The sequence below is a fragment of the Microchirus variegatus genome (genome assembly GCF_963457635.1).
Source record: "Microchirus variegatus genome assembly, chromosome: 2".
NCBI lineage: Eukaryota > Metazoa > Chordata > Actinopteri > Pleuronectiformes > Soleidae > Microchirus > Microchirus variegatus.
In genome coordinates this window covers 27,100,374-27,114,577 of record NC_139803.1, presented here as the reverse complement: position 1 = coordinate 27,114,577, position 14,204 = coordinate 27,100,374, and the positions used below count along the sequence as shown (strand labels likewise).

The 14,204-nt window shown below is 39.7% G+C and overlaps 1 protein-coding gene across 1 annotated transcript in view; it reads left to right on the top strand.

Moving 5' to 3' along the window:
- col25a1 (collagen type XXV alpha 1 chain) overlaps positions 1–9,279 on the top strand; it is a gene marked incomplete at both ends in the record, with an annotated part of 168,435 nt that extends 159,156 nt beyond the window's left edge. Inside the window, 9 exons of the mRNA XM_083885827.1 lie at positions 809–844; positions 1,474–1,527; positions 1,656–1,709; positions 2,255–2,281; positions 3,209–3,262; positions 5,466–5,552; positions 5,908–5,985; positions 7,693–7,731; positions 9,253–9,279. Coding sequence (XP_083741953.1) covers positions 809–844; positions 1,474–1,527; positions 1,656–1,709; positions 2,255–2,281; positions 3,209–3,262; positions 5,466–5,552; positions 5,908–5,985; positions 7,693–7,731; positions 9,253–9,279 — 456 coding nt within the window. The remainder of the gene's footprint in view (positions 1–808; positions 845–1,473; positions 1,528–1,655; positions 1,710–2,254; positions 2,282–3,208; positions 3,263–5,465; positions 5,553–5,907; positions 5,986–7,692; positions 7,732–9,252) is intronic.
- Positions 9,280–14,204: the final 4,925 nt, after the last annotated feature.

Sequence of the window (14,204 nt, the reverse complement as noted above, 5' to 3'; positions counted from 1 at the left end):
TCACATTTTTCATCTTTTTAAATCTGTGACACAGATCAACATTTTTCAACATTTTATGGAACAAGCGATTACTCAATTAATCCAGAGAATAATCGACAGATTCATCGATGATGAAAATAATCGTTAGTTGCAGACCTACAACATTGTGCTCACTCTGCTGGACTAGGCTGCTACTATAGCAGGAGAGACGAGAGAAAAATAACACGTCATTTAAAAGCTTTGTTTTATTCCTGATAAGTATTACTTAAAGGTCCCATATTATACCCTATTTCTCCAAGTTAACCTAGTTCCCTGGTGTCCTAATGAACATGTCTGTGACATGCTTTGGTCAAAATACCATAAGGATGAAGCACCACCACTGGACAGATAAGAGGCTGGAAGTTTGTGTAGGACTCTGTGCTGCACTGTGGAGCCAAGAGTAGAACTTTTCGCAGATAATACTTAGCGACTAGTAGGGCCTCCAGAGTCCCAAATATAAGTATTAAAAAGTTGATTTCCCATAATATTGGACCTTTAAAATCTAAAACTAAAAACACGTTTCTTTCTCAGCCCACCTGCAGTGTCGTCATGGCCCGTGAGCACACTTTGGGAATGGCTGATGTATACTTTTGTGTGTATGTCTGAGGATGTGTGTGTTTACTACATTTTTCTGTCCTCATGTCCATTTGCTTTGGCTGACTACTTCACTGTAACACACGGTGTGATTTAGTTGTTGTGTGAACCCTGCCATCAACCTGTCCTAATAACAGTGTTCATCTGGTACTAATCCCACCTTGTTCATGTCACTCATACCTCCATAACCACACAGGGAGCCTCCGGCTTGGACGGCAAGCCCGGAATTAGGGTGAGTGTCATGTGACCAAGGGGGGGCTTCACCACCCGACTTTTGTTCACTTCTCTCCCTCACATTTTCCACACAGTCCTCTGTTTTTTTTTTTACTCAAATTTGTTTTCACCCATATCACTTCATTTTATTGTGTTTGAAAAGAAATATGTCCAGTTTTTTTTTAAAGGTAGATTATGCAGGAATTGTGGGCTGAGGTTTGCCTGTGCGTCACTGGATGATTGACAGAGATTATTCTTGGAAAATGTTGCATACTCTACCTTTAAAGTTTGAGCCAGTTCTCATGAGTTGAACATGCCACACTGAGCTCAGTCAACAGAAGAGCAGCCATACGTAAAAAAGTGTTACAGCAGACATTTCCAGGCTCTTGTTTGTCCTGTGTTGCATTAACTCAGCATTAACACACACTCATACATTAACTGTCAGCAGTGTTGTAACTGTTCTGTGTACAAAAGCTGTAACTCTGTGTACTCTGTTGTACAGTACATGAGGAATACTCTCCCTATATATATATGTATATGCAAAACATGATCACTTTTCCATCTGCTGTTTGCTTTGGAAAATCCACTTTGAAAGAGCTGCCCCCTGTCCGATGATGTTAACTCACCGTAACGACACGTCTCTTGCAGGGCATGGATGGACCTACGGGTCCAGCTGGTCCTGCTGGACCAAAGGGTGACATAGTAAGTCGGACATTTATCTTTGACCTTTGATTTCACTGTGGATACATGTGGATATTTGAAGTGTGTGTTTTAGTATCACTTCTTTTACAAAGTGATCATATATACAAACGCTGATGTGTTTTTGTTAGGGTGAGAAAGGAGCACAGGGCGAGCCAGGGCCGAGGGGACCTTATGGACTTCCTGTAAGTTGTTTTTTTGTTGTTTAATATATAACTAGAAAAAGCACTCGGAGAGCACAGACCTCCGCCAAGGCAGCTCAGTGCCTACAAAATAGACCCTGCCGGCCCGCCTGACAGCGAGTGTTGTAACCAGTGATAGCGTCTGTGGATCATGCCCAAAATTTAAGCACTTGTTCCTTAATTAATGTCGATTAATGTGACTTGTGAATTGTGCAAACCAGGTTTATTATGAACATCTCAACCGTTTGGTAGAGGGCTGTATCTGAAATACTGTAGGGTCTAATTAAAATAAAATATATAGATTTTTGTTATTGTTATCATAAGTGAATAAAAAATGCAAAGAAATATTTGTTTTCTTGTTGCATACCTTAAAGGGTTATTATACATGTTATCAGATCACACTCTCTGTTTGGAGGCATCAAAGTGAGTGTCAGCACACTCAACCAGAATCACTCTCTGCAAAGATTATTTAATTACACAGATGTCCATCATTTTCATATGATGTTGTTTTTTCCGTGTGATGACTGTTGCTTGTTCTTAATTCGCAGGGAGCTCCAGGAACACCAGGCTTGGACGTAAGTTAGATTAACCTCATCTGATGAATGTTTTTTTAAGTCTGGCGTGCGACTTTCCAGAATCAAATGCAACAATGCGCTCTTTTAATGTTACCAACCAAGCAGTGTTCTAACATGTCTCTGTTGGGTGGTGGTGACAATTATCTGAGCCTCCACCCATCAGTGATAGACTGATCCATTTGTGTTATGACATATTTTTTTTATATATTTTGGCAGAGGGCTGAATGCCCTTCCTGGCACGCCCATTTTATTTATCCTTGGGACTGGATAAATGGTCCCAAATAGTCTGGCTGGGGTTAATTTAGAGTGTCCAGTTAATAATGAGTAATGAGGATTAGGTACCTTGTTTGAGGAGTACTCCAGCTCTTGACCCAAACTAAGTTTCCTTTCCACATGGCCATGGGCTACCCTCCAATATTTCAATATTAACCCGATTAAATAATCCGATATAGACACTGGGATGTAAATAGCATTCTTAAACTTAACACCAAGGGAATAAGGAACAGTTAGATTGAGACATGTAGAGTGGTAGTATTTAGACATGTTTGTGTCATAATCAGATTATAATTTTGTAATATCTAGTGGACAAGGATTAAAATAATACAAACTTGTAACATGTAAATAGAATCCGAATATTGATATTATGATAAGTGTGCATGTAAATGTAGTTGTAGAGTTTGGTTTTTCTTTAGTACATTGTTGCATCTGATTCTGGTGAATCGCTGCCTTTCTTTGTTTTCAGTTTAACTGAACTCGAACTCTGAGAGAAAGCACAGCAGCTCAAATCTTTTCATTCTCGTTGCATGTCCACCCCATTTTGGCTCGAACCTTTTCACCTTCCTTCTGTTTCCTTTGCTCTGTTCCACTCATCACAGTTAAAGGCCAGTGAAGTCTCCAGAGTAATTAAGTGGACTTGTACTTTTACAGGGGTTACCAGGCTTAAGGGGAGATAAAGGCGACGTTGGGGAAAGAGGAGAAAAGGTAGATGTAGATATGCTGCAATGGCTTGTTGAATAAAGCCCCTTAACATTATAGAGGACTGATGTCAATGGACAGTGATGGGACATAGTACAGGTGTTTATGTGCACTCTTAGAAATAAGGGTTCAAAAAGGGTCATTCTACAAGGGCTGAGGTTCTACCTGGAACCATTTGCTTCTGAAAAACCCTTTCTGGAAAGGAAAGGGTTTTTCAAGGGTTCTTGGTAACACTAATGGTTCCAGTAAGAACCATTTTGGTCCAGAGAACCCTTTAAAACCCCAAAAAGGGTTCTCCTATGAGGACAAGCCGACAAATGGTTCTACTTAGCACTTTTATTTCTAAGAGTGTAGCTGCTGCATTGATCTAGAGTAGTTGCTGAAAGCACTGTTTCCGTTCTTGGAAATGCTCTCCTCCATTGTAATGAATTCCTTTTACTTTTGCAGATATTTTGAACAAGGTTCAAGTAAGGTTAAGTTTAAAGGGATAATTCCTGATTTTGGAATGCTCCAAAACAATTCTAAGTTGGTAAAAATTTCATTTTTGTTTTGTTTCTGTTCCTAGGTCAGTGAGCTGAACAGAAACCAAATACACGTACTTTAAAACATGAAGCGATTTCCTTGCTGTTGCTGGAATGCATTTCACGCAATGTGGGCTAAATCAAAAGAAAACGTGTTAGTGTGTAATCACTTGATACAAGCCCTCCCTAAATTAAATAAATTGAAGCTCTATGCCATGAGACATGCCTTTGCATAAAACGTCATCACCAGTCCTCTCTCAGCTCAGCTTTTGTTCTTCACCTTTGAATGATTTGCCTCATCTCATTTCTCAAAATCACAAGTCCAATCTCATTGTTGGGACCGTGATTTAAAACATGTCAGATCAAGCAGACGTCCATTGACAGCAGGCTCTTAAAATCCAACGTTTGTTTCTGTTGTTTTTCCCTTCGATCGTTTCCATGCATGGACATGAACTTACACGTCACCTCCCTGAATCCTTGAGCTTGTTGATTACTCTTCCCTTGCTTGTGTACAAAGTGTTTTTTTTCCCGTCAGTGCCTTAATCTGTGTGTGTTTCAACACGTTTGACTTTAATGTGTTGCTTGGATGTTTTGATGACTTGGTAACACAACAGTAATTATTGATATGGTAATAGTGTGGAAATACGTTTGTAATAGAAAATAATCACTCCGAAAAGGCTTATTTCTACTGTAGAAATTGTAAATAACAATGGTATCTGTGTGTGACATATGGGAGGATACATTTACTTTGTCTTATTTTACTTTATAATTATGATTCATAAATATGTTTCATGTCAGTGTATTACACTGATGGTAGTCTGCAGTGATTCACCAAATTATAACATGGTATGACTGTAATATCTCCTTAGTACCACAGCATTGTCATTGTTATTAACAAGGTGGAAATTGCTTCAGAAAGAAAAGCCATAACCATAATATCACCGTATTATTACTGCACTCAAGTGTTACAGCCTTTTAGAAACTGTAATCCCATTCCTTGGATTGTTAAAAATAAACATACTTTGGTATGTATTTAGCATTTTCCCATCAGTGAACAGACTCAAGCTCTGCCTCTCTTCCAGGTATACTGTCGTTATCATTTCCTTGAATTACTTTTGAAAAGACTCAGGTTCAGACATGAACTGGCACATAATGGCAGTTATATGTTTTTGCATGCACTCAATACAACAACATTTTAATTAGCAAATTCAAATGAATACAATTGGAATAGGGTCCAGTACCACACATCTGGAATCATGAAGACTGAAATCTGTGAAGTCTGCTACTAAAATGTCCTTGCATGCATAAATAACATTGTGTAATTTGTGTTTTACTCTTGACGGGATACAGTATGAACCTTTTCTGGAGACAATTTTCCCTGCTACTCTTTCTCATCCTTTGTGCCCTTGACACCCCCCGTTTTGGCAAACCGCTGTTTTCCATCCCTTCCCATTGTATTTTCCTCCCCTTTTTTTGTCCTCCTCCCGTCCTGAGGAATGGTTTTTAGAACACTCAGTACTGTCTGGTATCCCCTCTCCTATCCTCCTAACATTGGCAATGTGTCTTTCTCCTTCGTGGGCCTTTTTTTAATCACTCCCCCTTCCCTAATAGCAGTGCTGTCCCCAGATGTTCAAAATACAATGATTTTTTTTTTTTTTTTTTCCTTGACCAAACTATTTTATCCACAGGGGGAGAAGGGAAAGAAGGGCAAAAAAGGGCCTAAGGGCGAGAAAGGAGAACAGGGTGCCCCTGGATTAGATGCACCCTGCCCATTGGTATGTCCATCTGTGAGCTGGAAGTTGTCTCCTAGCTGTGTAGAGCAGTCGTCTCCTGAACGAGGAGGACAGGGTGGAGCACCCTGTGGTGAAACAGATACCTCACTTCTCCCAAACCATAGCAACCTGAAACCAAACAGAATTTACCAGTTTTTTTTAAAACATTTCCTACATAAAAAGTTTTCTTGAATATCAACACCACTGGATTTGAGGTATCGGCAAACCAACATGGGCGGCTCCTCCCTCGCCTCATCCCCCCCCCGCGCTCTTGCGCCTGTCACGGTGGACAGATGCAAGGTTTTGAGGGAAGTCCACCTCTCTCCCAGTAACACCCCCAGGTCGTCTTTGCAAACAGGGTTTCCGGGGATTTAAGGGTGAAAAGGGGGAACCAGGGCAGCCAGGTCTGGACGGGCTGGATGCCCCATGCCAATTGGTACAGTATTTCTCTTCTTCTTCTTCCTCCTCCTCCTCCTCCACCACCAACTCGTACCCATGCATGCCTCTCACCTCCTGTCACCGCTGAAAACACATTCATGCATGACTAAAGAGCACAACAAGAAGCATGAATACATTTTTCATCACAACATTTTACATTAAATAATAATAAATTTAAAAAAAAAAACTGCACGCAAACTAACCGCAAGCAGCCTTTTTCATACATAGTGAGAAGTCAAATGATGATAAAATATTGATCTATCTCTCTAACTCAATCCTGTAATTCCCTGGATTAAAACTCGAGAAAAAAAAAATCGTTCTGCCTTTGAAAACCTGTTTCCTTCAAGTTTCTTCCATTGACCTTTTAACTTGAATGCTAACACAGACTAGCTTTACTGATGAGTTGCCCACGCTCCAGGCACATGAACCCCCCTCCTCTACTCTGTTAACTTCCCCTTATACCTTTCTGTATTTGTACCAATTGGGCCAGACCATGGAGAGAAGAGAAAATCAGTTATTTCCATTTGACCTATTCGGTCAAAATGAAGTTTGTAATTCTTATTTTAATGAATGTTTCTGAAACAGTCCCTGTGTAAATGCATGATATTATAATGCTGTGGTCAAACATGAGAGTGTAACTAGACATACTACTGTGAATACTGTGAGCCATGTCAGGTAAGAAGACGTTCACAAATTGCCATCTCATTATATTTCAGTTGCCATAGCTTAATAATAAGAAGGACAACAACTGCTTTTTGTTCTTGTGTCCCAATAATGTTGTTGCATTTCATTGCTAATGTTCTGAAGCACTGAACATTGTGGGGCCACTAAAACAAAATCAGGCTATAGCCATGCATGAGATGAGATACAGTGTTTTGCATGTGTGAATTATTTTTTTATTTATTTATTTATTTTTTTGGATTTCGCAGAGCACAGATAAATTCACGAAAATATTAAGGATGTTTATTTGCCACTTGTGCATGAACAGACCGTCTGGGCACATAAGAATTATTGTGCAAAGATTTCAGAGTCAGTATATTGAAAGGCAGAGAAAACTACAAGAAGACACAGAAGTGGAAAAAAGTACAAAAGATAAAGTAAAAGTGTACAAATAGGCAACAAGAATCAGGCAGGAAATATGACATTATACAAAATACAATAAAAACAATATGTATAAAAGACTGCAGACAAGTGAGAAATATTGAATGTCCAAAGGAATATTAAAATTTAGGCCATGAGAGACTTGCATTGCGTAAGTGTAAGGAAAATGATTGCCCAAATAAATGTCCTCCTTACGTCATTTCACAGTTGCAATAATTCAATATGCAACAATTACCTGAATTTCACCAATGCATTAAATTAAAAAAACATGCTAACTACAAAATAGAATATAATTCATTTTATTTCAAAGTTCAGATTTAAAAAAAAAAAAAAGGATCTTAAATGTGGTTTATTTTGTTGTACAATAACTTTAACACGTGGAGGAATAGAGTGTATGTATATGTGATGTCTCAGACAGGAGGGGAGCTTCTGTCTCTATTATGTCCTGGGTTTTTTTTATTATTATTTGGGCTTATGTGTTCATGCATTTTGTTGTTGTGTTTGGCACAAAATCAACATAATTGACCATGATTTTCTTCAGGCTTTCCACTCCTCCTTCTGCTGTTCTCATTGTTTCTCTCCCCTGCTCCTCCTCTCTTAACAGGGCCCAGATGGTTTACCAATGCCTGGATGCTGGCAGAAGGTAAGACGAGTGTATCCTGAATAAAAATGACTCAGTGGAACTGCAGAATATGTGAGAGGGAGACCGATTTTAAAAATCTGAAATGCCTGAAGTTAGCATAAAAAATTACAACCTTAAATCTGCATCTTAAATTAAAGCTGCAGTGCGTAAAATCATCTGTATGCTGCATCCTTCATCTGAAAACAGGCTCTGTCAGGCAAAACTATCAGACCTGACTGAGGGAGCAGCACAAGGGTGGGCTATCATGGGAAACTGCAAACGGCAGGGTTTTTTTGTGTGCTTCTTCGTGTTTTTAGTCACACTCCAACCTGTTTTCAGTCATTTTGCTTTACTAGCACAGTCATTTCCTGTGTGCAGCACAGGATTGTTTTGGGGTGACACGAGATTGAAAAACCATCGTAGTGAGAGGCTTGCTCAGCGTGTATGTGAATTCATTTTGCAATGGTTTCAGTACAGCTGACGTTTGTTTATATTTAAAAGTTACGCACTGCAGATTTACCCTCTGAAGCTGGAAGATTGTGTAGAACTCTGTGCTGCACTGTGGAGCCAAGTATAGAACTTTTCGCGGACTTCGGGAACTTTAAACATCGCAATGCCTCCGAAGCCGTTTAGGTGAAAAGTAGGGTCAAATCCTCCATAGTTCCACTTTAAGCTGTGATTGACTTATCAGTTCACCTCTTCACCAGTTTCTACTTGTGTGTTTACGTTTGTTGACGTTTGCATGCGTTTTGGAACGTTTTGAGATGTCTCACTCAGATCATGTACAACTAAATCATGAAACCAGACGCAAACATCATTATGTCACTCTCTCCCCCCTCCCCCCCTTGTGTTTTTTTTTTGCAGTGATCACTCTAACCTGAAACGCATGGAGTTTGTAAATAATGCTTCTTTTATTGTATTTATAGTTGTTTTTTTTTGTTTTTTGTTTTTTTAAATGGGGAAGAAAAATAGTCTAAAAGAAAAGAAGTGTGTACAATAATAACCGTCCCAGGTTTCACACCGTTAGCTGCTTCTACTCACATTGCTGTGTGGAGAGAAAATAAAAAAACAACACGTGTGTCTGTCTGCGAGTTCGGATCCTTGGCTGGCAGCAGAACTTGTCTCTTTAGTCTTTGCATGGCTCAGACTTGGAGTGTCGCGGGCACAGCCAGATTCATATGAAGGTGAAGGAGACATGGACAAGATGGAGGAGGAAAAGGGGATCTGGACTGGCCGTCTAACACCGAAACGCTAGGTGTTTTGTGTTGTTTTTCGTCCCGATAAGCTCACCATCCATTCACGCGGCATCATTTTCTGGAGGACTAAAAAACAAAAACAAAAAAAGACTGTGCCAAACAGAACATTGCACCCCTGCAAAAGCATGACTCGTGTACTGAAACTATATGTATTGTACATACATGTCGCCATTTTGTGGTCACGGCTTCTGCAGCAACGAAAAACAACGACACTAACGCAAAAACAAACCCTAAAAAAAACAAACAGCTCTGCATTAGTAATTTTTTTCTCCAATCTTCCTTCAAGGGAGTCACGCCATGGCTGGTAGCCTGAAAAGTCCCCAGAAAGTAAAGCTGTTGGTTGTTGTTGCTTTATTTTTGGTGATACCTGCGAGAGGCTCTGATATCAGCAGGGTTTTTTTTTTCACCGTCGCCGCACTCGGCCGTGACTCGGCGTCGTCAGTGCGGTGTCACTGCACCGGATGAGGGTCTGATATATTTGGACAAGTCCGCCCCCTGGACACCCTCTCAGAGCGGGGGAAACGGATTCTGAGACTCATCGGTGTGTGTGTGTGTGTGTGTGTGCGTTCCAACCGCTGCAAACGCTTCGGGGGCCTGAACTGAGAGCGTCAACAGAGCGCAATCATCTTTCTGTCTGTTTTCTTGTTTGCTCTCATTCTTAAAACATTGTATTTTTGTGTATAATAGCCTTCGGTGCCTCAAGCTTTTATTCATTCCTTTATCCGAAATGTACATCTTTATATCATATTTTTAATTATTGGAATGTTTTTTTTATTTCAGAAGGGTAAGGTTTGTTTGGTTTTATGTATGTGTGTATATATACATACATGCATATGTATATACACATATGTAAGAAAAGTTTGTGATTATTGTAAAGACGTTGTGCTTTGTTTTTCCTCGTATCTTTTGATTTTTTTTTATGATGTTAAAACGCAGTACGATTGTGTTCTTGTACAGACTCTGATCTTACGAGCTCTCGCTGTTTGTGCGATTCAAAAATCTTTGCCGTGTTCAGTGATGCTGCTCATCACTCTGGACTCGTTCTATGGAATGTTACTTGTAAGGTGTTGTCACTTCTCCCCTGCTGCATGGAAACAAGTTTATGATGGATTTCCAGTCTGTGACCCCTGGGCTCCCACACACACACACACACACGCCACCCCTGCAGTAACAGCAATCATGAATTATGATCCACCAATCAAAATAGTATAGAATAGTAGAATAGTTTTTTGATGATTAATTCATGATTTCTTTGTTATATCAAGCAAAGAAAGCAGTAAATATTCACATTTAAGAAGCTGAAAAGTCATACGACTTATAATAGTTGACGACTAATTTCGTAATCGATGAATAATCGAAACCTTACAATTGCAATATGAGTGAAGGGGCCTGATTATCATATATCACATAGAATAACCAGTGTAATTGGATTCATTTAAATACTGGGATGAATAACTAAGGCCTTGTTTAGACTGCAGACCAAATCGGATGTTTAGGCATATCCAGATTGTGTCTGGGGTTATTGGAGGTGTGTTAAGTCATCAATACAGTGGAAGACAATATTTTCAAATTCCTTCCTGTTTAGAACCATGGTTCCCAAATTGTAATGTGTGTACCAGCAGTGGTTGTGCGAGCTTCCACTGGTGGTACTTGGAGGAAAATTAGTAATGCTGCTCTTCCTTATCTCTCTTAGCTGTACCTGTGTCTGACGTATATATCTGAGGAAGAGGAGGATGATGAGAGAGCAAATTATCTTATTGGGAATAAATCTCCCTCTTGTGAAAAGACCATAGCTCGGCCTATTTACACCACTGTATTTTAACGCTGGTGACTGGAGAGCTCAATATTTTCTCAGGTGTTTGAGAACCACTGGTTTAGATGACTTGTTTTTCCGAGGTGTGGCCTGTAATTGTAGAAATCAATTTAAAAGACGAGATAATGTCAATATGGACACACAGATCGAATCTGATTACTTACAATAATATATAATATATGATATGCTTACAAATCTGATTTGGGCTGCAGTCTAAACAAGGTCATAGTAGCGAAGATATCGGGATAGTACACTCTTAGAAATAAGCGTTACAAAAGGGTCCTTCTACAAGCGCTGAGGTTCTACCTGGAACCATTTGCTTGTGAAAAACCCTTTTCTGATGAAAGGGTTTTTTTAAGGGTTCTTGGTAACACTAATGGTTCCAGTAAGAACCATTTTGATCCAGAGAATCCTTTAAAACCCCTTTCCTGAATAAAGGGTTTTAAAAGGGTTCTTGGTGGAACCCACCAAAAGGGTTTCAGGTGGAACCTTTAAGAAAATGTTCTACCTAGTTCTCCTATGTGGACAAGCCGAAGAACCTTATATGGTTCTACTTATAACTTTTATTTCTTAGAGTGTAGCACCGAGGCTTGGGCTTCATGACGCCCTGAGCCCTTAAGGCCCCAGGGCGTCACTCGTCAGACAAATGTAGTTTTATGAAATAGAACCATCTCATGCTACACATCATGTATTGTCTTAAAACGGAGGATGCGGCGCCAGGAAAAAAAGCTGAAAACAGACAGTTTCCGTGAATAAACAAAAAACCACAAGCTAAAAGGTGGCCAGTTATGTCACATTCCATATCACGCGGAGCAAAAACTAAATGGTGGGTGCAACGCAGTAGGCTACGTCTTCTCTTCGCCGTAGATGTAAACAAAATATACATGCATGAGCAACTTTACTGTTCAGAGCAGATGAAAAATACCAACATTTTGTTGTGATGTAGCTGTAACCACATGGTGGAGAAGATTCCAATCCTGTTGGTTTCTGTTTGATAGTACAGTTTATCTCATTGTTATCAAAGGTGCTTCACTGATATGGCACTTTTCCATGATACAGTTCAAGCACTACTCGGCTCTACTCGGTTTGGTATCGAGCACATAGTTTTCCAGGACTTTACCTCCTCAATGTGGCCCGGGGTCAAAGCAGTTCTTTTCGGTGTGCTAAACCGTTAGCATCAGATCATTAAAAAGACTAGTGCAGTGCCCGTAGGAAGTATATATTCCTATAGTGGGAGCTGAAGAAGATTTTTCAGTTTTGGTAATACAGGATAAGGAACGTAAAGGCTAACATAATACAAACACTGTGCATAGCTAGCTGTTTTGTGTGACATCTAGCTACGCTAATGCTAATCGAAAATGAAAACGTTTGCGTTGTGCCTAATGAGGTTGAACAGTGTTTGTATTACGTTAGCCCTACGCTAATGGGGACCATATCTATGTTCCCCGGGTCCTATGTTCCCCGCTTTGTATGTGACCGGGGAACATAGGACCCTTTCTCTAACCCTAATCCTAACCCTACCCTTTTTCAAAAAAAGGGTCCTATGTTCCCCTGTCACATACAAAGTGGACCTTTTTTGGGAAAAACGGGGAACATAGGACCCGGGAAACATAGGTACGACCCAACGCTAATGCTAATCGTAGCCTCGCTAGCTTACCTTTGGACACAGGTTCGCCAAGTTAGCCACAAAGTAGTAGCATGCTAATGCAAAATAAATATGTGCGTATTGGTGACACCTTGTCGTTTCAGTATAACGCAACTTACTTTTTAGATAGATTAGTTCAGTACTTCCTGGCTCACGATCTCGGACTTTCTTCAGTGCTGTCGATTAAATACACCTCTGTCCTCTCTTAAATAACGATGTTTCAGAAATTCCCTTGCTAAATGTTGGAGATCAATAATGTTTTCGGGATTTTTAAGTATTTTTAGCCCGATCTCCAGTTCGGCATTGTCCGGTTTGATTCTTGTGTCAGACATCGCGCTCGTGAACGTTCCAGTCACGACACTCTCTGACCAATCAGTGACCGGCGGTCTGTTGATGTCACATTTTAGTATCGGCTCAGATCTCTTGGAAAAACGATTCACGCCTAGCTGTGGTTGAACTGTATCTTAGAAAAGTGCTAATAGTGGCAAGAACAACACAACAGGTTTCTTTATTGTTGTTGGGCTTTTATTTCTTGTGCATATATATATATATATACAGTATATATACATATATGCGTGTGTATTTTTGTCTCAGTTTTTTAAGCGGTAGGTTATTTATTTCTTTTCCCTATTCTTTCTTAAGTGAAGGCATTTCAGTTTCTCAACAGCATTCCTTTCATTCGTCTCCATCACGTGCAGCGGGTTTTGGATCACGCTAAGGCGTCGTGGAGCAGGCGCGCGACAGGGTTTCAGTGAGAAGGAAGTTGGTCAGCGTGTTCACGTCAGTTTATTAGCTTTCCATGCACTGCATCTGCTTTTCTATTTATGATTCAGTGTGTCGGAGAGGTTGCCATGACAACAAAGCGCTCACGGGCTGAATGCTGACGGGGCTCAGCTAATGTAACTGTTAAACATCGCCGCTTTCTGTCACTCTTTCTCTTTTGTTTTATATTTTGCATTGAATGTAGTTTGATATATGTATAGTTGATTCTTAATGTACTGTTAAAAATGTGTGTGCTCATTTGGAAATAAGTGCAATTTATACTTTATGGTCAATATGTGTGGCATCAAATGCGGCTGAAACATCACATCACAACTGTGATCTGTGGAGCTCCATTTGTTCAGTCCTGCGACGCTGTATACCACTATACCTGCAAATATGGACAAACATTTCATTCAAATCTCAATTTCTTTCTTTTGTTTTTGCTTCACAGTTGTCCCTTCCCTTTTAAAGTGTTCTTTCCATTACTTTGTATTAACTTTTTGCAACATTTTTTATTACTTTGTGTTTGAAGAACCCAGCCGTTGTTAAGAGTTGCTGTATCTTTAACATGTGCAGCTAATTTTCAAAATGTATTTTTTTATTTGGTTGACATTATTTGTTGCGTTTTAATATTTAGATGATTCTGCCGTGAGCAGAAGTGACGACATTTCTTTCCGTGTCAGTATTAGCAAGAGCAAGCAGCTCTGAACATCCATCTGGGCGTTTGCCACCGTTTCGAAATATTTTTCATCCGAAAAATGATTAACATGTACACTCATAACCTCCCTTTTCAGAATAAATGTTAAGAGAGTCACTGAGCATCATTCTTTTAATATCTCACACTCCAACGCGTTCAGTGCACTGCAGCCTTACTTGGATAAATTAAAATCAATACAACAAAGGTTTAATTTTTACAAAATAAAACACCATTGTGGTACAAAATGACAAAAAAAAAACAAAACACAAAATCGACTTTTTTCTTTAGTTGTGGCACAATATACTGAATGTTTTTGGTTTA